Source organism: Nicotiana tomentosiformis, chromosome 7 (genome assembly GCF_000390325.3).
Source record: "Nicotiana tomentosiformis chromosome 7, ASM39032v3, whole genome shotgun sequence".
NCBI classification, from domain to species: Eukaryota; Viridiplantae; Streptophyta; class Magnoliopsida; order Solanales; family Solanaceae; genus Nicotiana; species Nicotiana tomentosiformis.
In genome coordinates, this window is record NC_090818.1 from 27,995,653 (window position 1) to 28,023,151 (window position 27,499).

Here is a 27,499-nt window from a genome sequence, read left to right on the forward strand (position 1 = left end):
CTTCTTTTAGTTGGGAGATATTTGGAGTCTCAACTTGGGAGATACTCTGACTTTGCTGAATTACAGTGGATATCCCATTTTGATCTCCTTAAGGTTCTGCTTCTACTGCCATAGGTTTTGTTGCTACTACCACAGGTCTTTTAGTTCTCCATTCATAAGTAACCTTTTTTAGTTCTCTTCTTCTTCTGGGTTGCTCCACTTGTTGTATTCTAGGTCCTTGTTGATTGGCACATTTATGCCCAATAGCCTAACATTTTTCACAGTAAATTGGTTTTCACTCATATACCAACTTCTGTTGGAATTGCTTTTCTCTAGGATCCATCACAGTGATTTATGTTTGCAAGGCTTTGATTATATTAGTTTCAATCAGCATCCTCGCATATGAGATCCTTGTTCGCTTGGTTGTACACTCATCAGCAAATAATAATTTCCCACTTGTACTAGCAATCTTACTTAAAGATGCACTCACCCAGCAATTCATTGGGAGCTTAGGTAAGATCACCCACAGTGGTATTTCTGTGAGAAATTCTTTGCTCGGGTCAAAGTCATGTTTCCATGGTTTCAGGATGATCGGTCTGTTGTCGATGGTAGAGGGACCAACATATAGAATTTTATGTAAATCATCCATCGACTGGAATTTAATAGTGTTGTATCCCTCCTCGTGTAGGAATGGATCTGGTTCTGCAATGTCCGGCTAGTGTTGAGCTATATATCTTTTTATTGCATTGTATCTCCAATTATGTATGCAATCATAGCACATCGCCATTTCTCTTCCTCTTCTGCTACATCCTGTAATTCCAGTTGCACCACTGTTTTTCCATCCACTATTGCTGGTGGAATATAGCTGAGTGCAATCCCATGTGTTGCTGCTCTGTTTTGTTGAAACAGACTTGTCCAACGCTTGGGCCCTCTAGTGGTGGCTTTGTCTGTTTCAGTAATAGGCACCTGGGTTTTTTCACTCTCAATCGGATCTATGTTAGGTTCAATTGGTTCAATTGCACTTATCACTTCCCGCTCATGTATTTTTCCTTTGTTACTGTTATCTCCAGTCCCAATCTCCAAGTTAAGGTTAGGTGCAGTTACTATTCAATTGATTTTCTCAGGGGATTTCTCCTTGTTTGACTGTTCCTTCTAAGTAATTGACAGCAGAGCACTTAGATTCAATTGTTTACTTACCCCAGTAGTCTTCGATGTTGATTCACTTTTCCTTGAGTCCATCGTCCCATTCTGCATTTGCGGTGTCGACAGATCTTGTTCTTGTGGTTAATTCAGTTTTGTTGCATGTGTTCTAGCACTAACTGAGCTTCCGAACGCGATTATGGGTGGGTTTTGGGTCTTCCTCGTCCATGACCTTGCCCTCTTCCCATGGCAGCCGCGCCAGCGTACGTTAGTTAACGTACGCTGAGAGCATGAGGAGAGAGTCAAATTAACATGAGCTTTCAATCAATTACAATAGGTAATTTTTTTAATTTGGTGAAGGAACTTTCTTAACACACACATTATATATATGTCCTTTACCTTATCGTTCGACAGTCTTTTCTTTTGTTTTATGTCTTGTTCTCCTTACTAATCGTCTCTTTATCGAAGTTTATTTCTGAATCTTCGTCTTCATTTTCATGGTAACATATATCTTTATATATTTTATTGAGAAAAAGAGACGTAGCAGCACCTTTCTGTCCCTAAACATAGCTATCACTTGAAGGTACAAACTTTTTAGTACTAACTATGCATTCATAGTGTAGTTATCACTTGAAAGTACACGTTCTATATTTAAGCTGGACTATTTCTGAATGGAGTTAGGTGAACCTAAATGAGTAATGTGTCTTGACTTATGGTATCACTCTTTTATTAATGGAGTTGTCAGTTAGAGGTACATTATCTATATAAGTTGGAAATTATCTCGCACTGGAATTAGATGAGCCTCCGTAAGCAATGCTTTCTTGGGGGTATCATATTAAGTAACATCTTAATGGATTTATAAATTTTTCAGTTAAACTTAATGATATCGCATTCTTAAGGAAGTTATCGGCTAATCGCATAGAGACACACGTTATACCATTTGGTAAGTACATTTGCCACATTTTTAATGAAGTTATTCACTTAGAGGTATTTATTTTGTGTAACTTCAAATTCTAAGCAAGCAAAGGTATCTTTTTACGGCCTCCCGTCCACATCACATAGTTGCTAAAATTCGAGGTCTGCAATTCACATTGACATTTCAAGTTGAGCATCTATTATACCTACTGTACTGTCAAATTGCCACCTAGTATGGCAGAGCATGCAAATATTAGTCTTGCAATTGTAACTAAAGTTAAATAATTATTACTACAATCATTTTAAACACTTATTTTCGTTCTGTTTTTATTTTATTTCAACAACTATATTAACGGGAGAAAAATGCATAAAACACCAAAAACTAAAGGGCAAGTTATACATTTGGCACTATTAATTTTTAGAGTGGCTATACCGTGTAATTTTTCCAAAACTCTAAAAGCAATAAAAAGAATTTTCTGCAAGCGTAGCGTCCAGATTCTGCAGAAGCTTATTATCTACAGGCCTGAAAGAAGCTCAATCAAAATTTCAGGTTTTAGATACGAAAAAGGTTAACGATCCCACGGGTACTAAGAACAATTAAAAGGAAGTGCAATAATAAACACGTAATCCCATTAAAGTTACACTTTCACAAGAAACCTTTTGCTTTCTAAGTCGATATTTTAGAACTTCTGAATCCAAATGAAACTTCAAGCCCTTATTACAATTTCACAATGAATTCAACCAGAATTGTTAGAATGTACATGTTTCTTGAGAAATTTCAACCGCTTCTGTTTCAAGTTGAATTACGTCCACTTATCCTCAAACAGGAGAGAAAATGCTTGGCTTTCCCACGGAAAACTGCCAAAGAAGTATCCAGTTGACTGAGCTGCCTTTATTATACATACCAAACAAGGTAACAGCTAACAGGATCATCACCAAAAAAAAAAATTCAATGGTTACTCCAGCTAAATATATCCTTTTCATGGTTGACCTAAAAGAAATGAACAAAAGTAGCCCGTTTTACGACAATGCTGCTCAATAGTGATGTATCTTTCAACGAAGATTATTCCCGGATCAAGAAAGGCATAACTACTTTTACTTGGATTGCAACAAAAATGAAAAGTAAGTGTCGCAATCACTGAAAATATCAACATGTTAATCATCAAAACGCCATTCTTGAGCAATTTTCTGTAGGCAGCAGATAAATTGAACCTTGATGCTATAATAATCATGGTTTCAAGTTATGCTGATAGTGGTGGCATAAGATTGCAGTAAGGTTAGTGCTTGCTCTGTTATAGCTCTATTCCTAGCACGCTTAACCCAATCATCAACAACTCCCGCCGCCTGAGTGCCCTTTAAACCCTTCTCAAGTGCATCAGCAGCTTCTGATAGTTTCCCCTGAGCCAAGAAACTTTCAACTCTGTTTATGAGGGATTCAACTCCATCGCCAGACCGGTCAGCGTCCTTTACCTGAAATCAGTACACAAAATTATCTCATATGAATTTAATAAACTTCAATAATCAGATTAGTTTAACTCAAAGGAGGGTACAGCAAAGAAACCTTTAACCAGGAAGCAACACTAGCCAAAGAATGTGTCAATATCCCACCACCACCTGGAGGAATCAGGCTAAAGTGACGAAGTGTCCCCTTTAATGTATCAAACTGTTAAAATGATAAGTAATTAGACACAGAACCATCCATGTTGTGCTCATGGTAGAAGTATCAGCAACAAATTGTAACAGCAAATAAAAGATCTGCAGAATTCAATGTAAGAGCTACAAATTCCAATAAAGAAAAAACCTGCTCTATTTATCCCCCCCCCCCCCCAAAAAAAAAAAAACCAAAAAACATTTTAGGCGCAAGGAGAGAAAGACCTTTCCAGCAGAAACCTAAGTTTCAATTCTTGAGGAACAAGTCAACTGTTGACATGCTAATTAAATGATCAAAAAGACAAATAGAAAACTCGGATAATTTAAACAGTGACCAAACCTCCTCGATCACAGTCATGCATATTGTTTAAGAGAGAAGATTCAACCAGGTCATGAAATTAGGAACCAGAAAAAGATCCATCGAGCTTGCAGAAGAATATCAACTGTATAGGGGAAATTCTAGGATTTTTTTGACAGCACTGCATCTTCTTTCTCAAACATTAGGGAAAATCTTTAGCTTTAAATTTGATAGCAAACAACGTGAAATCCCATTTTGTGACAATAGTCCTTCAGAAGAAATGGTCTTAACTAATGGTCCAATGAATTCTATTGTAAGGCTTTCAATTCTTGAAGCATAAATTAATTCAAACTCTGATATGCCATGGTAGGACAACAATAACTATACTATAGTGAAGCACTCAGAAACCCTTTAACCATCTGATCTAAAAGCTTAAGCTATTAGAGAGAGCACACTTCTACTTACTTAATTATGTCTTCAACACGCTCCGTCACGTGCGAGCTTGATTCTCTTATATGAGTCAAACACGTGGAAATTGTTTTTTATATTGGGTGACGGTGAGACTCGAACCCAGAACCTTTGCCTACTCTGGTACCATACTTAGTCTTAAACTAAGTGCATGTGCAACACTTGATAACTCGCTCATGTTCTTGCACAACTTGCTCACGATCTTGCTATTTCAAGTCAAATTAAGACACTAAGAATCGCTAAGGGAATGATAGAAAGAACACAAGAGAATTGTCAAAAGAAGCTTTTTGTATTGTTCCCCAAGCGTTGACCAAGACGTCCACTCCTATAACTCATTTTTTACCGAGCGAGACGCCCTCATGCAGGACCTCCACTTCATCCTCGCTCGCCTTAGTGGCAGATGGTTCTTGGGGCGTAAGCCCTTCGTTTGACACAACCTTGTGCGGCACCTCCTGGCTCTTATTGACGACACTCCTCTTTCTGTTGCAGCCATTCTTGCCAGCGGCATCCTGGGTGACGTTGGCTTGGGTGTTAGCAGGGTTAATTTCTTTGTCGTTCGCCATTCCCTTAGTCGTAATATTTGCTCTGTTACCTTCGTTTGACACAACCTTGTGCGGCACCTCCTGGCTCTTATTGACGACACTCCTCTTTCTGTTGCAGCCATTCTTGCCAGCGGCATCCTGGGTGACGTTGGCTTGGGTGTTAGCAGGGTTAATTTCTTTGTCGTTCGCCATTCCCTTAGTCGTAATATTTGCTCTGTTACCATGTTGAAGTGTGTGACAATCTCATCTAAAAGCTAGAGAGCACATTTTTATTTACTTAATTATGTCTTCAACACTACATCAAGCATTTGAACCTCAGAAGGTAAACTCGGCCTTCATAGACAGTCAACGCATACTTGACGTGCAAGTTGGCAGACTTAGCTTCCAAGTACTGATAATGAGAAGGCATCCATTCTACGTTGCCAAGGAAATTGAAGCCTGGATTATCAAATGGAAAAGTGAAGAATGTCTTCTCCTAAAACATATATGGAATCATCTCCATCAGGGTTGCTTAAAGGCTTCAGAGCCCAGGTTGACATCGCCAACCATTCTATTGATTGGCATATTCATACTGTGAGAGATAACAGGGCCTAGCAAGCTAGCCGATCAGTTACCCTAGCAAAGTAGCGGTTAACCTTTACGAGATCAAGGAAATGCATGCATATTGCAGATGGCAACAAGAATCATATCAAACCTTAGAGCTTAAATACTACTGGTCCTACGCCAACCCACAATTTTCAAACTAATAACTTGTACAAGGCATATTAATTCTGGTGATGGCGGTGTGATAATGCCAGTCGAAAAGGAAAGCAAGGGGAAGACTTTGGTCAGACAATTGTTGCAGTAACTCTGTGACACGTCACAAGTCTTGTCAGTCTTCCACTCAGAGGCCAGTGTAATGTCAAGTTTGGCCCTAGCCCCATACCCAGAATATTTTATCTTTTTGTGCCCCTTCCTCATTCTCTTTGCATTGTCATTCTCAACAAACAATCATAGCACCTTCACAACAATTATCATATCTAAATTGGTTGCAAGTCTTATCACCCATATACAAACCGATTTGGTATGGAAAAATTCAATGTCTAACAAGCTTCCTTAGAATATTTTAGAAAGGAATTGAAGTTTAACCAAAAACTGCAATGCAACCGCGTCCATGGAGTTCCACCTTTGAAACTTCCCCAGGTTCATTTTAGTACCGGTCCTACACGGAGTTATAAATCGTGGAAATTAAAATTGAATTAAATTAACAGGAATACAACTTGGAAGTCCCAAATTAGATTAGGTTTCCTGACAGCTGGTCTCAGAACAACACTAATCTTGGATGGACAACAAAGAGAACCAGGGTTAAAGCTCTTCTAACACTTCACATACAGATAAATGAATTAAAAGCATCACTACGTAAAAATTGTAAACTAAATGATGTTCTTCACTTATTTCCCTTTCTTTCCTTCTTCTTTGTACTTGTATGTTAGACTATTTGGACATTACCCCCACTATTTTTTCTCCCTCCTTTTCTCTTGTTTTTCTCTTCTTTGTTTCTGTTGGGGCTTCACCAGCGGTAGCGGAGGCAGCCCATTTTTTGGTTCTTGGGTTTTATGTATCTTTCAGGTAATACGCGGTGGCTATTGGAGACGAGCGAGGAGCGCGCGTGCAAACATATGAGAGCTCCTAGGGCGAGTAGCAGTAAGGGGCGGTGAAAGTTGGACGTGAACGTGCCAGGTGCCGCAACAGCGTCGTGTTCACCAAGACAATTTCCAGGTTCTATTCCCGGGAGTTGGTACCTCCCGCTTTCCTGTTTTCTCTTCCTTTGTGTTAGTTAAATTGTTGCTTTTTTAGTTCGTATTTGTTTAAATCATATAATTAGCGTGCTTGTAGTTACAACTTGTTTTCTCCTAGTCTGGTCCGTTTGCCTATGGTGTGTTGGTGATTCTCCTTAGTCTGTTTGTAGGTATAGTGACTGTAGTATGGGATGGTAGAGTAAGGTCATGTCCTCGAGGAGGCCAGGGGGTGGGACAGGAGGCAAGGGAGGTAAGGGGCACAAGGGAGCTTATAGGTTGAGAATTGGGTCATGGAACATAGGTACATTGACGGGTAAGTCTATAGAGCTGGCAAAGATCCTCCAGAAGAGGAAGGTCAATATAGTGTATGTCCAGGAGACTAGGTGGGTAGGATCGAAGGCGAGGGATGCGGACGAGTATAAGTTGTGGTACTCTGGAGTCCCGAAGGGTAAGAATGAGGTGGGTATTTTGGTGGATAGGGAACTTACAGAGTTTGTGGTAGAGGTTAGGCGGGATGACATGTTTATGGCTATTACGATAGTCGTGGGAGGGTATACCCTGAATGTAATTAGCGCTTACGCACCTCAAGCGAGCTTGGACGAGGAGGTTAAGAGGCGATTTTGGTAGGGGTTGGATGAGATTGTGCATAATATTATGTCTGCTGAGAGGGGGGTCGACTGCAGGCGGCTATGGCGAGGTGTATGGTGGCTTCGATTTTGGGGATAGGAACGCAGGAAGTATTTTGCTGTTGGATTTCGCTAAGGCATTTGAGCTGGTGATTGTGAACTCTAGTTTTCCGAAGAGGGAGGAGCATTTGGTTACTTTTCAGAGTACGGTGGCAAAGACTCAGATTGACTATCTTCTCCTTAGGAGGTGCGACGGAGGGTTGTGTAAGGATTGCAAGGTTATCCCGGGCGAGACCCTCGCGACGCAGTGATCCGGACCAAGTGAGGTGCATCAAAGACGAGGACGGTAGAGTATTGATGGGAGAGGCCCAGATTAAGCGGAGATGGCAGACTTATTTTCATAAACTTATGAATTAAGAAGGGGATCGGGATATTGTGCTAGGCGAGTTGAGGCATTCCGAGAGTCACCGTGACTTTGGGTACTGTAGGCACATCAAGGTTGAGGAAGTCGTGGGTGCTATGCGTAAGATGAGCAGGGGTAGAGCTACCGGGCCTGACGAGATTCAGGTAGAATTTTGAAAGTGTGGGTAAAGCAGGTTTGGAGTGGCTGACTGGGCTGTTTAATGTTATTTTCAGGACGAAGAGGATGCCGGATGAGTGGAGGTGGAGTACGGTGGTTTCGTTGTACAAGAACAAAGGTGATATCTAGAGTTGCAACAATTATAGGGGTATCAAATTATTGAGTCATACCATGAAAGTTTGGTAGAGGGTGGTAGAAGCGAGTGTGAGGAGGACGGTGTCTATCTGACAATCAGTTCGGGTTCATGTCGGGTCGTTCTACTACGGAAGCTATCCAACTTATTCGAAGGTTGGTGGAACAGTACATGGATAGGAAGAGGAACTGCACATGGTGTTTATTGATCTGGAGAAAGCGTATGACAAGGTTTCTAGAGAGGTTCTTTGGAGATGTCTATAGGTTAAAGGTGTGTTGGTTGCTTACATTAGGGCGATTAAGGACATGTATGATGGAGCTAAGACTCGGGTTAAGACAGTGGGAGGTGATTCTATGGGATTACACCAATGATATGCGCTCAGCCCATTTTTATTTGCCCTGGTGATAAGCACACTGACACACCATATTCAAGGGGAGGTGCCATGGTGTATGTTATTCGCTGACGACATAGTTCTGATAGACGAGACGAAGCGGCGTTAACGAGAGGCTGGAGGTTTGGAGACAGGCCCTTGATTCTAAGGGTTTCAAGGGTTTCAAGTTGAGCAGGACTAAGACGGAATATCTTGAGTGTAAGTTCAGTGTCAAGCCGAGGGAAGCGGGCATCGACGTGAGACTTGGTTCGCAGGTCATTCCAAAGAGAGGCAGTTTCAAGTACCTTGGGTCGGTTATCTAGGGGGATGGGGAGATCGACGAGTATGTCACACACCGTATAGGGTGGGGTGGATGAAATGGAGGTTAGCGTCTAGAGTCATGTGTGACAAGAAAGTGTCACCGCTAGTCAAAGGTAAGTTTTATAGAGCGGTAGTTAGACCGGCCATGTTGTATGGGGCTGAGTGTGGCAAATTAAGAACTCGCATATCCAGAAGATGAAAGTAGCAGAAATGAGGATGTTGGGGTGGATGTGCGGGCACACTATGATGGATAAGATTAAGAATGAAGATATTCGGGAGAAGGTGGGCGTGGCTCCCATGGATGACAAGATGCGGAAAGCGAGGCTCAGATGGTTCGGGCACGTACAGAGGAGAAGCCCAGATGCCCTGGTAAGGAGGTGCGAGCGGTTGGCGTTGGTGGATACGAGGAGAGGTAAATGGCGGCCTAAGAAGTATTGGGGAGAGGTGATCATGCGAGTCGCAAGATATGGCGGGGCTTCAGATCTCCGAGGACATGGCCCTCGATAGGAAGCTGTGGAGGTCGAGCATTAAGATTGTAGGTTAGGAGGTACTTGAGCATATTTCTAACTCATAACTATGTGAGGCTAATCTGATAGGATTTTGTCTTAGATTGCTAGTGGTCAATGTTGTGTTCACACTACTCTTCCGTATTCATATTGTCGGGTCTTATTTACTGGTTATTGTTTGCTTTCCATCTATTTACTGGTTTTTGTGATCGTGTTATTATTTCTATGGTTTTTGTTGATGGTACTAATATATTGTCTCTTTCCGTCTTCTTGAGCCGAGAGTCCATCGGAAACAACCTCTCTACCCCCTCAGGGTAGAGGTAAGGTCTACGTACGCACTACCCTCCTCAGACCCCACTTGCGGGACTTTACTGGGTCGTCGTTGTTGTTGTAAATGATCTAGTTCCTTTGTAACGAGGATCTTTGCTTTACCAATTTATCACCTTCAGTACCATTCCATTGCTAATGGTTTCTTCTTCACCAACATGGAGAGAAGGTAATTGTATCAGGTTCTTCTGTTTTTTTTTTTGGGACTTAGCATGAAAGTTCAGAAGACAAAAGAACGCAGCGTAGAAGGGAAGACTTCTCCTGTTGTAGCAGTAAAAACATAGCAAAAGGAAACAGCAATGTGTCACTCAGGAAGAGCACTATGCTAAAAGGAAAAAGGAAAAAAAATATTCCTTTTTGTTTTCTTCTATAAGGGAGAGAGAAGTTACTAAGTGGATATACCATCAAGGCTTTAAAATATTTGGTAAAACATAGGTTGCAAGCAGCTAGCAATTTCACATGTGTAAAGAATCGGGTGAAGACGTCAATCACCTCCTTTTACGTTGCTGGATAGCATCTCGATTGTGGTGGGAAATACTATGCTGGTTTGATCTTCAATGGGTGATGTCAGGCACAATCAGAAATGTATTATTTAGCTGGACCTAGAAGACGGAAGAGAAGACACAAGTCGTGGGATGTTGCTCCACTTGCACTTAGTGGTAACAACAACAATGGCAAGATACTAGGCCAGAAAGATAGTACCAGCACCCTAAGAGCCAGAAAAATAGATGGAAAAAGCAATAGCAACATGCAGTAACAATGGCAAGATACTAGGAAACCGGAGTGGAAAAATAGTATGAAAACAACATGTACTACTAACATTCTAAGACAAGACATTATGAGACTAGCCCTACACCGGTACGAAGAGCTTTTGATGAAATAGAGAGGACCTTCTACACTTGAGGAATAGTCTTCTATCCCTTTTCTTTAGGTGCACCCATGAGGTCCCTATAGGTATAGAAGATTGGGTGTCGTTCGTGAAAATCATATCATTTTGTAAGGTTTTCTACTTTTTGGTATACTTGTTGTATATGGGTGATTTTCTGCCCATAGTTTATAAAATCTTATTACTTGGTAAAAAAAGGAAATGTTCAACACTAAATCACAGTACAATGCATAATATCGCAGTGCTTCAGATACTTGCCTTATGATTCAGTTGTAAAACAGTATCTGAACCATATCTCCGTGTTTCCTCAGGAAGAGATGATAGAACCAATTCCAGCAGTGAGTTGTTATCTATTCCTTCAAGAGAAGTGTGAAGAACTTCTATTTCTTTTTGAATTGGTAAACCCCTCGACAGTGCATCTTCCAGAGCAAGCACCCCCTGCAACAATAAACAATCAAAGGATCGCATGTATAGCCTGTAGACTTATACAGGGTTGAGTAAGTGGGTTAGCATTGTTTGTTCCCATTTTTTCCCTTCGAATACCCTCGCTAACACTTAAAAGAAAGGGATACTTAAGCAGTTGGCCTGACAATACAATTATAGAAATTAACTGGTTAAACAGCTCAACAAACAAAGACCAAATCAGTGTCAGAACACCCCCGTTCTTCCTCATTAACAACCACTGTGCTATTATTCTGGTTGGATGCATTACGTTTCTTGTATTTTAGATGGATAATCTGTGTATATTCCAAAAGTTATTTGTTTTTATTGACAATATGGTTTTAGCCTCCCCTTTTCTGTTCCTTTTTCAGTAAGGTAACATCAATATGGTTTTAACTTTCAACGTCAAAATGAGTAATATATCACCTTGTATTACAGTCTGAATTTCTTTCTCTTAATACTCTCTCTCTCTCTCTCACTCTCTCTCTCTCTCTCACACACACACACACAAAACTAGTCCCTTCCAAATTTCAACACCACCAATTTAAGGAAATTAGAGACCGAAGATGAAATGTTGAAAACCAATGGTTGATATTACTAAGAGCCCGTTTGGCCAAGCTGCCAAAAACTGCTTATTTTGAAAAGTGCTTTCGTTCAAAAGTGCGTTTTGAAAAAGTACTTTTGCAAAATAGGAGTTTATGTTTGGCCAATTCGTTTGAGTAGTGCTTTTTGAAGCTCATTGTGTTTGGTCAATCTTTTAAAAAAGTACTTTTAAGTATCAAATTACGAAAAAGGAGAGTAAAGGTTTAATTTGCAATTAGTTTTATTTAGAAAAGAAAATAAGTTTAAATAACTATTATAAAAGAATTCAATTAAAATACAAAACGTAAAGTAAAATAATAATTTAAAAATTCCAGTCAATATAAAATATAGTTATTCCAAAGCAATAACATTGAGTGTTTGGATTACATATTGTTTACATGATAATTTAAATACTTCAAAATACATCATTCAATATAAATTTAAAACCTACTCTTAGGAACAGGAGAAAGAGAATAAAAATTTGATTAAAATAAAAAAGAGAAGAAATGTATAGTAGAAATAAAAAGAAAAAGGAAAAGGAAAAGAAAAATGTTAATGAGAGATAATTTGGAAAATATAAATTTATCGTAAGGTTATTTTTGTCTTGAACAAATTGATTCTCTGCTTCTGCTTCTAGGGAGAAGAAGCTAGAATGTGTAGTTTTTCCCCAAAACGGAAAAACTGCTTATGTTGCTCAAAAGTACTTTTTCATTTTGGCCAAACACCTTAAATTTTTCAAAAAGTACTTTTTCCACCCGGAAGCTTGGTCAAACAGGCTCTAAAAGGTGACATTCAACAGATATTAGAGTCTTTAACTAACCTCCTTACCAGGGCACAGGCAAAGCGAGTCCAGTAGCACCAACCTCAATCATGCAATGATTAGTAAACAGAAGTGAACTGAAAATCAGCTGAGAAAGGATGGAATGGATGTTATCAAGTATTAAAATGGTTGATTTATGGCTTTCAACTTCCGAGGTGTTTCTAGTTGAGTTGAAATTGATCGTCTGAAAATTCGAATTGAACTTAAAAGTTTGCTTTAGACTTTTTGGACATGATACCAGATGTTCCCAAATTCTAGCAGGGCAGTCATATACATAAAGAAAGGACTACCAGTAAGAGGTCTTGCAGTGGCGTCATATATGTGGAGAGGGCAATGTAACAAACCCATATACACAAACATATGTGCAGATGGAAATATAGCAACCATATACGATAACATTCTGTTAGTAGTTCAACAATACTCTGGATTAAGGATGTAATTTCATCCCTGATGGCGAGATTCTTCTTCAGAATGAGGGAATTTATTTATATATTGTCTAACGCCCAACCTCAGGATAAAAGACACTTTTTAAAAAGGAGAGAGAATAGAAAAATAAAAAGAAAAGCGCAGAGGTAGATACGTTACCAGGGCAAGCTTGTGAACAGAATGACTCTGGCGAGCCTCTTCAGACCGTGCATAAAATGCCATGCACAGAGCATTTATCTGCAAAAGAATAACAATTCAAATCAAATCAAATCAAATCAGCCATAGAAAATGTCAAGCACTTAGACAAATGAACTATGGAGAAACACTCTAGAGAATAGTGTTTTAAGATAAGTAGACGTACGAACATATACACTGCAAATTTAGCTAGCATAAGAAGATATCTAGGTTAATGCTCAGAATGGTATAAATGAAGATGCAACACATAAAATTGAAAAGATTGTTTGAAAAAGCGGAATGTTGCTGGAGTGTTCTGCGGTAGGAGGATACCTACCAAAGAAAGACAAGTTCTATAGAACGGTTCTAAGAATAGCAATGTTATGTGGGAGTGAATCTTGGGCTTTCTCAGGGTAAAATATTGGGCCTCTAATGCTAACATATTCACAAGATGAGCATCACATAGATGCATATGTTAAGATGAATACGCACTCACACCATGTTAGACAATAAAAAATCATAACATCTCACAGAAAGTGCAAGTAGCACAGAATAAGATAAGAGAAGATCACATGAGATTGTTTGGATATGTCCTACGTAAATTTCCAAATGCACCGACTTGTAAGTATGACACCATGAAGTTTTTTTTCCGACTGACACCATCATAATTTAAGGTGTAAAAAGGAGGATGAGGGAGACCTAAAGATATATGGAAGCCGGAAGGGAGTTATTTTCTAAAGACCGACAATTTCTCCATACAACTTAGCAAAAATTGGATGGAAGCAAAAGCCAATGTAGGTGACACCAACTAGTTAGAATTAAAGCTTGCAAGGTTGGTTCACTTGCAACAAGTCCAAAGTTCGGTAGGAGCTATTTTAGCATGGTTAGAGATTCTTATGCCAGGAGTATGTAGAGAAAGTCTAGAGTTAGAACCTCGAACTATTGAGTATTGGTATGAACGGTTCTGAACGGAACAAAATACAAAGATGATTCATATAGATTGAGGCGTAATTGTTATTGTTGTTGTAAAGGATTATGATATAGACCTTTCAGCAAGCATTCAGCATTAGGACAATTCTGCAATTTACCTTTATTGCAAGTAGTAAGATTCCTACTGGGAAGAAGGAAGAAACATACGTTAAGCAGCCCATAAACGTTGAATGCTAAATAACATGACAAAGAATGTAATTTGTTCTCGCACCAAACGTACAAGGCATCTCCTGCCTTAAACATTATTGAACTTACAGTCATGTGAAATCTAATCCCATAGCCAAAGCAAGAAATGAACCCATACATAAAGCAATACAGACTCATGAAAAAAAATGAAGAAATAACTGCAGTCAATTACATCAGTTATTTCCCAATGCACATCAGACAAACATTGTACTTGTATCTGACAAACAAAAATGAATCAAAACGAGAGCTTTGTCCACCGACAATACTTTACTGAAGCAGTCACGATGGAGTAAGTTTTTTCCGTTTAGCACAAAACTAGATGCAGGTGTTGGTCTAAACAGAATTTAGGATAGCAAGTTATCTGGTTTCATTAACTGTGGTCCAAAATCTCCTCGTATAGATGTTTCAAGGCAGTGAAAGTTTTTAACTCTCAGTTGAATTGGAATGTGCATAACAAAGATTGGTGTAAAATCAAATGAAAAGAGTAACTTCTATATGTGGAAAATTAATATCAGCAAGAAACTGTACATGGAGATTGGCTTCAGCCATTTTTTCAATTTGAGATGCTTTCTCACTTGCAATAGCTGCATCCAGTTCTGCTTTACCTAACTCCTGAGTTTTTTTCAGCTTTAGTTCTGCTTCAGCTTCCTGCAATTACGAATCTCCATAAGTCTGCTGGACAGAAAATATATTCTTAAGAGAGTTGGCAAACACTTTCAACATCAAATAGCACCTTTTCCTCGAGCTCCATCTTATATTCTTCTTCTAATTTTTCTTGAAGTGATTTCAAAGCTGCGATGGCTTTTGCTCTTTCTTTTTTCAGTTCCTAATAAAGTGGTCCATCATTAATCAGTTCAACAAAAAGATTAAGATCATGAAGAGGCAATGATAAATCATCAACCAAGATGACCATTCACGCACGTGATCCTAAAAAAAAGTGAAATGTGGCCATGAATAGTTGAATAAAGAACAAAAGATATGACGCACTGCAGCAGCGTATATGAGGGTAAAATATGAAACCAGAAACAAATAAGCTACAACCTTATCCAGTAAAGCCTCTCGTTCAGCATACATTAGTTCCCTGGCCCTGGCATCTTTAAGTTCCTTTTCATATTTCTCCTAAATCAGGTGAGCAGAAAAGGTTTTAATAATAATAATAATAACAACAATAACAACAATGATAAGCAGCAACACTGTTAAAAAGCAAATCATGCGGAAGAAATAACACAAATCTTAAGAGTAAAGCATCACCACAATAACGTTACATCCTATTTTCAAATTTGTGCTGAATTCCCAAAGGTCTCACACCTTCATATATTTCTTTTCTTCAGCAAATAAACGAGCATCTATCTCTGCTTGTCTTCTCTCAGCTTCATGAAGCGCTTGTAAGAAATCAAGCACCAATTTTCCATCCTTTGATATATAGGCATCACCCAGACCTTCAATAACCTTCAGAGTCATAACACAGAGATTAAGGAAAACCAAATAGGAGATTTTCTCTCCCTCATATCCTTGTCTATTCCTTCTTGCTTTTTTCTGGGGGGGAGGGCATGAGGAAGGAGAATATACCTTATGCTTGTCAGAGGAGGCTGTAGTGGTAGCTCCACCCCCATCTCTTAAACAGTATTGATCAAGGAGGGAATTAGAATTTTCATCATGATGAGGAGCATCCTTCAAAAAGTAGCTTTTTAGAGAACCATGACAAAAACTTGTAATTCACAAGTTAAAAGTGTTAGCACAAGTTGCTTTATACCTCCATCTTGGCTTGACTGGTTACATGCTCTGGGGGCATGGCACTAGCCTCATTTTCCTTCTGAAATGTATCAGCCTGCGTAAGAGTTGGAGTGATTTCAATTGCCTCAGGCTGCACGGCATCAGTAGTTACCTCTGGGCTCTTTGTGTCCAACGTGTCTTCAGGTGATTGAGTATAATTAAGTCTTGTTTCATCAGGTGTCACACTTTCCTGATGGGAGCTGGGTGATAATTCTTTTACTTCAGTATAGTTGGCTTCTCCACCAGTAGTTTCTGGTGAATATTTTAACTGAAATTGACTTTCTGCTTCCATTTTACTTGGCTCTTCTGGTCCAGAGGGATCTTGTAGAGTTCCAATGTTCTTGTCAGTTTGCTCCACACTATCAGAGTCTACAAATTTAGACTCAGGATCTGGTCTTTCTAAAGTTTCACTATCTTGTGAAACTTCACTACTACCCTTTAGCTCCTTCCCATCTTGAATGGCAGTTCCTGTCCTGGCTAATTCGGGGGTAGAATGTGGCTCTTTAACGAGGTATTTATCCAAATATCCAGTTTGATAAGCTGCAATAAATCCAGCACCTAAAGCAACAGATCCAATAATAAATCTTGGCAAGAGACTCTCTGTCTCTGGGGGCTTGCCAGTTGAACCTGGCCCCCGTGGTGGCCCATTTTGTTTGGGTGAGACTGAGAACTCTCTTCTGGAAAAAAGATAGGAAGGCACCTGAACCAATATACAGAGAAACAAATGGGTATACAGAAATTCAATGTGATCTACTTATTGTAAGACATAACACCAGTACTCAAAGAAAATGCAATGAATCCTTTTTTTCCTTTTTCTTTTTTCGTGTGATAAAGGGAAAAAGGAAAAAGCAAGGGAATCGAAGACTAAAATCAAAATTCTGAGCATTGCCAGGAAGGTCCACTTATGCCAGATCATTGTGTTTTTCTGCAATGGCATTAGATTTGTTCTACCTCCAATGATGCATCACAATTAACAACAATGCACCAACTCATTTTGGTAGCACTAATCAAAAGAGTTTGTCCAATATTTATTCTTTCTTCATTTTCTTTTTATTTTTTTGATATGGTAAACCTAAACCTACCTTACCCTACAACCCCCTTACCCACAAGGCAATCCAACACATCGCCCATTTTGTCAAAACCTGCAGCAATGGCAATCTCCTTATCAATTAACAGTGGCTCTCCCCCATTTTTGCTCCCTTAGATACTCAAACTCATAACCTCATGGTTAGACAACGTTTTACTCTCTTCAAAATCATATTTACTCTTCCTTTATGAAAATGCTAATGTAAGAGAATGAAACAAAAAAACAAAAAACAAAAAAGCACAAAAACCACTTACAGCATCCAAAATTCTGAAAAGTTCCACATTTTACCCCGTCACCATGAGACCCCCAAGATATTCAAGTTTGCCCATGTCACAGCTAATAAAAATGGTTCTTTCTTCTTCTTGTCATAAGAAGCACTATAAACAACGCAAAATACACAACAAGGAGCAGACTTCTTCAAATTTAGCCCAGACCTTTTTTTGAAGCTCGAGAATTTTGATAAGAAACATAGAAAGACCCACATCTGGGAGGCATTTGAACAGGTTTTATTTTACAAGATACAATTTGTGTTTAGGTCTCTGATTTTTGAATAAAAGTAATAGAAAAAATTGGTATTGGATTGGATGTTTTTCAACATAAAACTATAATTGGCAAATCTGTACTTTGCAAAATCTATTAATCAACTTCTACATTGTTAACTCCAAATACAATACGTAAATGTTCTAACAATATTGCTAGAGTAACATCTGCAAGAAGAAAAAGTAAGTTTGTATCATATATCACTATGAAAAACGATAAAATATGATAGAAATTTTACATTTAAAAGAAGCAGCACGGGATAAAAAAATCTGAACTCAGAGTAGCAGGTTTTCGGGAGAGGGCTTTACACACCAGTGCATGTGCCGAATTTCAGCAACTGGCTAGGTACCTACTATGTAGTTGAGTCCTCATCGAATTAGAAATGTTGACCAAACTTTGACTTTTGTGAAAAAGACCCCAGAACCGTATTTTGATGGCTTCGATAGTTTCGTATCGTGATTTCCTACTTAGGCGTATGCCTGAAATTGATTTCGGAAGTCCGTAGATTAATTTGGCGAAACATAGCTATTTGAAGTTAAAAAGTTTGACAGTAGGTTAACTTTTAGCTTTCGAGCTTGGAATTTGATTTTGGGACTTGGAATAGGTCAGTTATGGTATTTAGAACTTGTCTATAAAAATTGGTGTCGTTTGGAGTTAATTTGATAGGATTCAGAGGATGGCTTGTTTATCTCTCAATAGGCTCAAAAGCTCAAACTACATACATACAAAGATTGTTTGACATGACTAATGCTAGATTTGGAAAGAAACTGCAAAAGATTGGAAACTGGAAAACAACCCATTTACGTGTATCTCACAAACACAAACAAAAGAGCAAAGGCTTTTTGTTTGTTGAGAAATTGCCTAGTTAGACACTTCGTTAGATGGGTCGGCTAGTCGGAACTCGCCAACTCGGAAGCTATGATCTTGTTCGCGGTGGCTAGGAGAATTATGAAGAGTTCAGAGATCACGTGTTTGTGAGAGGGAGAGAGATTTGAGACGTGACTTTGGTGACAAACGCAACAGTGGATCAAGGAGTACGGAGGGAAAGCCCGGGATTTTGTGCAAAATTGACCTTGAGAAGGCATATGATCATGTGAATTAACAGTTCTTGGATTCTGTTGCAATGAGGAAATGTGTTCATGGATCGATAGAGTAAGTAGATCAAGTCTTGTATCTGAACAAACAAAAAATTTGTCTTAGTAAATGGAAGCTCATTTGGTTCTTTGGAAGCTCAAGGGACGTGTAGTAGGAAGGCCCGTTATCTCTTATGTTGTTCACCTTAGTAATAAAACCTTTGAGCAAAATGATGCACACAGCAGTTGCAGCAGGCTATTTGAGGGGTTCACTGTTTCGATCGGGAAACAGAGTAGAGTGACAATCAATCACACCTATATTCATGGATGGCACATTGGTGTTCTGCGATGCAGATATTTCCCAGTTGACATCCTTGAGATAGATCATTGTATGGTTCCATAAAGTGTCAGGACTCAAGACCTGCCTCAGAAAGTGTGAGATAATACTAATGAGCGATATGGACAATATTGAAAACCTAGTACAAGTGTTTGATTGCAGGACTGGACCTCTCCTGACGATTTACTTCAAACTGCCTTGTGGTGCTTCAAACAAGGACCAATCTGTGTGGAACCTGATAATTCAAAGATTTGAGAAGAGACAAGCAACGTGGCAAAGGAGGTACTTGTCAAAAGGGAGAAAAAAGTATTAAAAAAGAGCATGATGGAAAAGTATTGATCGAATATGATGCAGTGTTTTGAATAGCGAGAGGCAATAAAAAGCAACGAGTGCCTGCTTCGCTGAGGCGAGAAGCAAGAAGCGAAGCGCTCGCCTTTTTGCAGTGAAGCGCCAATTAATACAAAAAAAATAAAATATTAAATTTGCATATATAAATAACCAAAAACTCAATAATAATAAAATATTAGTAAATATTTCATTGAATATACTGTTTAAGAGAGAAACTAATTGTAATTAAAGAGAGAAAAGAACAGTTAATTCTAATTATAATTATAGAGAGAAGTTAATATGCAATTACTTGTATACAAAAACTGAAAAAATAGAGTAAAAGAGAAACAGAAGAAGAAAGACGAGTAGAAAAGAGAGAAAACATAGGTGAAAGAAAAGAAAGAAAGAACATTTATGCCGGAAATCAGTTGTTGCCGGAAATCAGTTGCTACCGCAAAGAAGAAGAACAAAGAAGATTTACTGCCGGAAGAAGAAAGAAGAGAGGACTTGCTGCCAGAAAATAGAGGGCTTACTGCCGGAAAAAGAAAAAGAAAGAAAGAAGAAAAAAGAAAGAAAGAAGAAAAATCAGTACCTGAAACTCGAAGAAGAGTTGCGGCTGTGCTGACTGCTGAAAGAGGAAGAAGTGGTTTGAAGAGAAGAAACCCTAATGTTTTATTTATGTCTCTTGTCATTTTTTTTAGTTTAAAAAAGCAACGCTTCTGTCGCCTCCACGCCTCGTCGCCTCGTTGCCGCTTCGTCGCCTCGCTGTCGCTTGTCAGAAAATGCTACGCCTCAGATGAAAATAGCGTTAAGCCTCCGCTTCGCATCGCCTCACGCTATTAGCGCTGAGGCGAGCGCTATTTACAACACTAGTATGATGGAAAAGGTGGAAAGGCCCATTCGGCAGATGAAACTGGCAAGTATCACTTGGTCAATTGGAGAGTACAACGACTACAATAATAGGGAAGGACTTGAGGTGACAGTCCTTTAAGTGGTCATCAAGGTAATGAATTTCAAAATGCTGATCAATAAGCTCTACAAATAGAACGCCACATTCAATGGACATGACTAGTGGAAGTTGGGTGCAAGGAGCTATGAAATGTTTACAATAAAGCCATGCCATCACAGATTTTTGGTGAGGAAGGTAGCTCTGAATTGGTTCAGGGTGCATTCGATGACGTTATGTCAACTAAGCATGCGCTACATGACTGAGCCTTTATAAGAAGGAACAGAAGATGTTAGGGCATATAATGATGCCCGTCTAGCTATCATGCGGGTCCTATGAAAGGGAAGAAATAGCATAACTTTTGAGGGGATAGAAAATAACTTCCTATATTTTTTCTTTCTATATTTAAGGAGAAGCCAATAATTCTTAATTAGCTTTTGCACCTATGAGGTTCCTGTTTGTACATAAGATTGTGTGTCATCGTACAAAACTATATTTTGGTGTGTGCTCTCATTTTTTTGGGTAAACTACTTGTACACGAGAGTTTTTCAAATCAATAAAATTATTTATCTTAACAAAAGATAAAACAAATTACAAAAAAGATAAATTAATGTCAAAGATGGAAAAATAGGTCAAAATAGAAAAAGGTAAAAGCTCATAAAAATAGTCGTAGAGATAACATTCAAAAATATTTGGATTATAGTAGGAGTAAGTTTTTTTGGTTGACAGTCTTTTGGTTGTTTTTTTTTAGCTTTATGTTTGTCTTTCAGAAAGTTGTTTTATTTCGTTAACCAAAGATATATGGCTTGGGTATTCAATTTTGCAAAGAAGAAAATAACACAAACTAGTACAGAATGCTAACATCCAACAAATTTTTGGTTATGTTCTTTTCCAATTTTACTTATGTTACAGTAGACGAAAATGTGATACCCACCCAAGACTGCATTTCCCTTCACATTTCCCTCCCTAATCCCTCATTGCTTGTGCTAAGGAGGAAAGCAAAAGAAAAGATAAGATAATCACCACATATTCACTTAAACAGGAAACTTTTAAGGACCGCGCCCTTTATGGAACATCTTCTCTCATCCTTCATCTGTGCTTCCAACTAGATTAACAACCATCACCTATGATCCACCTTCTATTAAACTTTAATGAACAAAACCTTTTCCCTGTGCCTTTGTCTGAAAGCCAAATACTCAGCATCTATATGTATAGCCAGCACCACTTAATTAGGAGTATTTCATTATGCAAATCCAATATCCTCATAAACTAGTTAAAATTACTATAATGGGTGGCAGAAGATAACAAATTTACTTCATTAACACCACCCAACATTTATTTCCATAATGGTAATCATGAAATGGAGACACCATACAAAGCTGCTGCATAATGTGATACACCAAAAGTGCCGGAGATATGTTAATCACCAATCAATAAATTTTGTTTGGCTCCCCAGCACCGACAAAAGATAAACAAATAGTAAATAAATAAATAATAGAGAACATCTTTATCTGATTTTACATGAAAATAAGAGGATAGTCTAAAAGTACCTGTGTTGTAGCCTCTATTGGAATTCTTTTTACTGATTGACCAGCCGAAAGTCGCAGGATGGACCTAAAAAAGAAAAGTAGAAGAAATTAGCTCAACGACTTTGTTCTCATTTCAAGCAACAAAAATTCATCTCAGAACCCTAATTCGTTTAATTCAAATAGTTTTGTAAAATTAATACTACTAGTGTTTTTAATTAGTAAAATCAATAATAATATGGACAATCACAAACTAACTATCCATAATCCGGAAGAATTAGCATAATTTATGTTCTTAATAACCTAATTAATGAACAAAACCTATGAATATTAGAGTAGATATTGATACGGTACAAATTCAGATTTGCTTTAGGTTTACCTTCGAAACATGGTGAAAGGGGTTGGCGCCCAAATAAGCTGGTAAATTGAGTTGATTTATTTATAGCTTTGTCTAAGAGGAAGCTCGCGCCAATGGCGGACTGAAAATGCTTCAGCGCGGCGATTTCTGTTTCTCTTGCACCATTTTTTCTCTATTTGTGCATCCGGAACTTTTCTTTTTTTTTAATTTCTCTTCTTTTTAGTTAAATGTTTTTTACTTTTTGTATTCCGACAAATTTTCACCTTTTACTGTATTATTTTAATAAAAAAAATAGATTACTGCAATAGATTTCTACCTATAAAAAATCAAAACAACTAAATATAAATCAGATCAACCTACACGTAAAAGAACAAGTTTACTTTTTAATTGAAGACTAGAAGAACAATTTGTTAGTTGTTATAAAAAATATCAAATACATATTCAATGACATATTTTCTTCACTATTCATGCATATATAAAGGCCTTGTAATAGATAGGAAAATACACACAATTGAAGAAGAAATAAGAATCTATTCTCCATTTCTCTATATATCTCTTGGCTTGTTTTTCCTTGTTATATATTATTACTTTGAGTTATATTTTATAACATGTTATCAGCACGAGACTCTACCGTCTCAAGAAGCTATTTGAGAAGACTAAGGTATAACGTTTCTCCTCTTTTAATTATGACTCATATTATGAAAAGAAAGTTCGTTGCCCTTGAAATTTCGGGCAAGAACTATATGACATGGGTGTTAGATGCTGAAATCCATTTAGATGCAATGGGTCTTGGAGACGCCATTAAAGATAGAAATAAAGATCTACCCATGAATGTGCTAAGGCCTTGATTTTCTTGCGCCATCACCCTGATGAAGGGTTGAAGATAGAATATCTCACAGTCAAGTATCCACTTGTTTTGTGAAATGGCTTAAAGGAAAGATATGGCAACTTAAAGTTGGTCACTCTTCCACATGCACGATATGATTAGGCTCATCTGAGGCTCCAAGACTTTAAGTATGTTTCTGAATATAATTTTGTGATGTTCAGAATTACTTCTAAATTGAAACTCTGTTGAGATATTGTCACTGACTATGATATGCTTGAAAAAACATTCACAACGTTTCATGCCTCCAATATGGCCTTGCAACAACAATATAGAGAGAAAGGTTTCAAGAAGTATTCTAAGTTGATTTCTCTTCTCCTTGTGGCTGAACGAAACAACGACTTGCTCATGAGAAATCACGAAAATTGACCCACTGGGTCTACACCATTACTTGAAGTGAAATGAGGTGTATTCTCATTATTCTAAACGTGGAAAAGGTCGTGGCCCTGTTCGTGGTCATGGTCGTGGCCGTGGCCAAGGAAGAAATTTTTCTGGTGTTAATCACCCCCTAAAGAAAAATAATCGCCAAAAGTGGAAAGGGCCAAAGGCAAATAGTTCAGAAACCGAATGTTATCGTTGCGGTGAAAAAGGGCATTGGGCAAATATTTATCGCATACCACAATATTTGGTTGAGCTTTATCAAGCATCTCTAAATAATAAAGCCCCCGAAGTTAATTTTGTCTATGACAATGAATTTGACATCACCCACTTGGACGTGGCATGTTTTTTTGAGCACTCGGGTGGAAAAATAAACCACTCGATCGGTGATGGATCTGTGGTTAAAGATGATTGAGCAGTTTGATTTTTATGTTTTCCTATTCGTAGTATCTAATGAATAAACATCTTGTAATTTTTATTGCACATAATAATATTTCTTATGTAGTTCTTAAAAATATATGTATTTTCGAGATTCCATAAATTTCACAAAACAATGAGTAATATCTAAGTAATTAGGGTCCTAGTCTCAGTAATCTTTTAACGCTTTTGATTTTTCTTTACGTTACTTTAATTCTCTTTAAGAAAAGGTTTACAAGCACCCTAGAACAACTTTTGTTACTTCACCCTTAATTTCTTTTTCATATACATGGCTGAAATATTATGAATAAAGAAAAGAGAAGCAGCTAAATATGTTCTTTTCTTACACAGATCAATTATTTTTCACACAATGTGTAAAAAAATGCAAATAACTTATACATGTAAATAAATTTATTATAGTTGTATTAGTCATATGTGTAATGTACTTGTAATTGTATTATTTTTGCTGCGTAATTATTTGTATAATAATTAGAATTTGCCAGAAAATGCACTAAAAGGTCACTATTGAATTATTGGTTTAACTTTATTTCTTTTCCTTTTTCTCTAAAAATACTAATATTTATTCATATACTTCTTTTATATGTCAAACCATGGGAAGAAAATATGGATATCTCTCAAAGCAAACTTGGATCAAATTTCAATTGTAAAAATATTTGCTTAATTGATTCATGTACGACACATACAATATTCAAATAGAAAAAATATTTATCTCATTTAGGTATGTCTAAGGCAGATGTTACTATAATTTTTGGTAGTAGTAATCTAATTTAAGGCTCTAGAATAGCCACTATAACTCTGCCTAATGGAACAATACTTATCATAGAGAATGAAATGTTCTCCTCCAAGTCCAAGAGGAACTTGTTGAGTTTTAAAGATATCCGTCGAAATAGATTTCATATTGAGACAATATATGAGATTAATATCGAATATCTCGTCGTTACCGAGAATGTCTCTGGCCAGAAAAGGGTTATTGAGAAGTTCCTATTTTATCTCATGGTATGTATTGGACAAAAATTAGTGCAATTAAGGCACATTATATCGTAAACCAAAAGGTTACTGATTCCAATACTTTTGTACTTTGGCATGATCGATTGGGACATCCTGGATCAATTATGATGAGACGAATTATAGAAAACTCAAATGGGCATCCATTAAAGAATTTAAAGATTCTTTTAAGTAATATTTTTTTCTTGCACTTATTGTTATCAAGGCAAGTTAATTATTAGACCATCACCAATAAAAGTTGGGATTGAGTCCCTTGCGTTTTTTGAACGTATACAAGGGGATATCTGTGGACCTATTCACCCACCTAGTGGGTCATTTAGGTATTTTATGGTCTTAATAGACGCATCCTCTAGATGGTCTCGTGTGTGCCTATTGTCATCTCGTAACTTGGCGTTTGCAAAATTAATGGCACAAATAATTCGACTCCGGGCACAGTTTTCCGATAATCCAATTAAGTCTATTCGACTTGATAATGGTGCTTAATTTTCATCCCAAGTATTTAATGATTATTGCTTATCAATTAGGATAAAAATGGAACATCTTGTAGCTCATGTTCACACTCAAAATGGCCTTGCAGAGTCTTTGATTAAACGTTTGCAATTAATAGCAAGACTGTTACTCATGAAAATGAAATTACCCACCTCTGTTTGGGGTCATGCCATTTTGCGTGCAGCAATGCTAATTCGTCTCAGACCGACAAATTATCATAAATATTTTCCGTTGCAATTAGTTTTGGGTCATGAACCTAATATATCCCATCTAAGAATTTTTGGATGCGTTGTATATGTGCTTGTAGCACCGCCACATCGCATCAATATGGGTCCCCAAAGAAGGTTAGGAATATATGTTAGGTTTGAATCGCCCTCCATTATTCTTACCTTGAAACATTAACGGGAGATTTGTTCACTTCTCGATTTGCAGATTGTCGATTCGATGAGACATTTCCCCCCAAAATTAGGGGGAGAAATTGGTGAAACCAAACGTGAAATTTTGTGAAAAAATACATCATTGTCTCATCTTGATCCACGTGCCTCTATTTGTAAAAAAGATGTGCAAAAGATTATCCATTTGCAGAAAATAGCAAATCAAATGCCAGATGCATTTACGGATCTGAAAGGGATAACAAAATCACATATCCATGCATATAATGTTCCAATCCGTATTGATGTCCCTGTTGGACAATCTTCTAGTGTCATAGCTACTGAGTCAAAAGCACGCCTAAAGTGTGGCAGACCGTTGGGTTCTAAGGATCGAAATCCTAGAAAAAGGAAAATAAATAATCAAGACGATACTACGAATGAGTCTCATAAAGAAACCCATGATTTAACCAATCCTGAAATTCATGAGGAAATCAATGAGCATGAGACTCAAGAAAATAAGGAACTATCAATAAACTCAATCGATACTGAGACAGATTTGAATCGATTGAATATAGTTGTGGATTATGTATTTGCATATAATGTTGTATCTAGCATTATGCAAGATAATGAGGATCTTGAACCTCAATCCGTTGGAGAATGTCGACAAAGACGTGATTGGCCAAAATGGCAAGAAACAATCCAATATGAGTTGGATTCACTTGCGAAACGTAAAGTTTCTGGGTCTGTAGTCCAAACACATAATGGTGTTAAATATGTTGGCTATAAATGGGTCTTTGCACGTAAAAGGAATGAGAAAAATGAGGTACAAAGATATAAGGCACGCCTTATTGCACAAGGATTATCACAAAGGCCTGGTGTCGATTATGAAGAGACGTATTCTCCTGTTATGGATGCTATAACGTTCCGTTATCTCATTAGTCTTCCTGTCCATGAAAAGCTTGGCATGCATTTAATGGATGTGGTTACAGCCTACCTTTACGACTCACTTTATAATGAGATATACATGAAAATTTTCGATGGATTTAAAATGCCTGACGCACATAATTCAAAATCCAGGGAAATGTTTTCAATCAAATTGCAAAGATCTTTGTATGGTCTAAAGTAATTAGGAAGAATGCGGTATAACCGCCTTAGTAAATATTTATTAAAGGAAGGTTATATAAATGATGCCATTTGTCCATGTATTTTTATAAATAAAACAATATCGGAGTTTGTTGTACTTTACGTATATGTTGACGACATAAACCTGATTGGAACTCCTACAGAACTCCAAAAGGCAATTGATTATTTAAAGAATGAATTCGAGATGAAAGATCTCGGAAAGATAAAATTATGTCTCGGCTTGCAAATTGAATATTTGGCAAACGAGATTTTTGTTCATCAATTTGCCTACATAGAAAATGTATTGGAATAGTTTTACATGGATGGAGCACATCCATTGAGTACTTCGATGGTTGTTCGATCACTTGATGTGAATAAGGACCCGTTCCGACCTCAAGAAAAGAATGAAGAGCTTCTTGGTCCTGAAGTACCATATCTTGCTGCAATTGGTGCACTAATGTATCTTGCTAACACTACAAGGCCTGACATAACTTTTTCAGTTAATGTCTTAGCAAGATATAGCTCTGCTCATACAAGGAGACATTGGAATGGAATCAAACACATATTGTGGTATCTAAAAGGGACTACCGATATAGGCTTATTTTATGGCAATGATTGCAGTCCCGATCTTGTTGGTCATGCCGATGCTGGGTATTTATCTGACCCACACAAGGCTCGATCTCAAACATACTATGTGTTTACATGTGG

The 27,499-nt window shown here is 37.8% G+C and overlaps 1 protein-coding gene across 1 annotated transcript; it reads right to left on the bottom strand.

Annotated features, from left to right (window-relative positions):
• Positions 1–2,631: 2,631 nt before the first annotated feature.
• On the bottom strand, positions 2,632–22,319 carry LOC104098303 (MICOS complex subunit MIC60, mitochondrial). The gene is made up of 12 exons (XM_009605000.4): positions 22,127–22,319; positions 21,772–21,835; positions 15,892–16,611; positions 15,708–15,809; positions 15,447–15,587; positions 15,180–15,257; positions 14,872–14,964; positions 14,667–14,786; positions 12,948–13,025; positions 10,778–10,957; positions 3,596–3,697; positions 2,632–3,504 (listed from the first exon to the last, which is right to left on the bottom strand). The coding sequence occupies exons 1-12, from the start codon at positions 22,135–22,137 to the stop codon at positions 3,271–3,273; spliced, it is 1,923 nt and encodes a 640-aa protein (XP_009603295.1). The 5' UTR covers positions 22,138–22,319; the 3' UTR covers positions 2,632–3,270.
• Between the last annotated feature and the right edge of the window lie 5,180 nt (positions 22,320–27,499).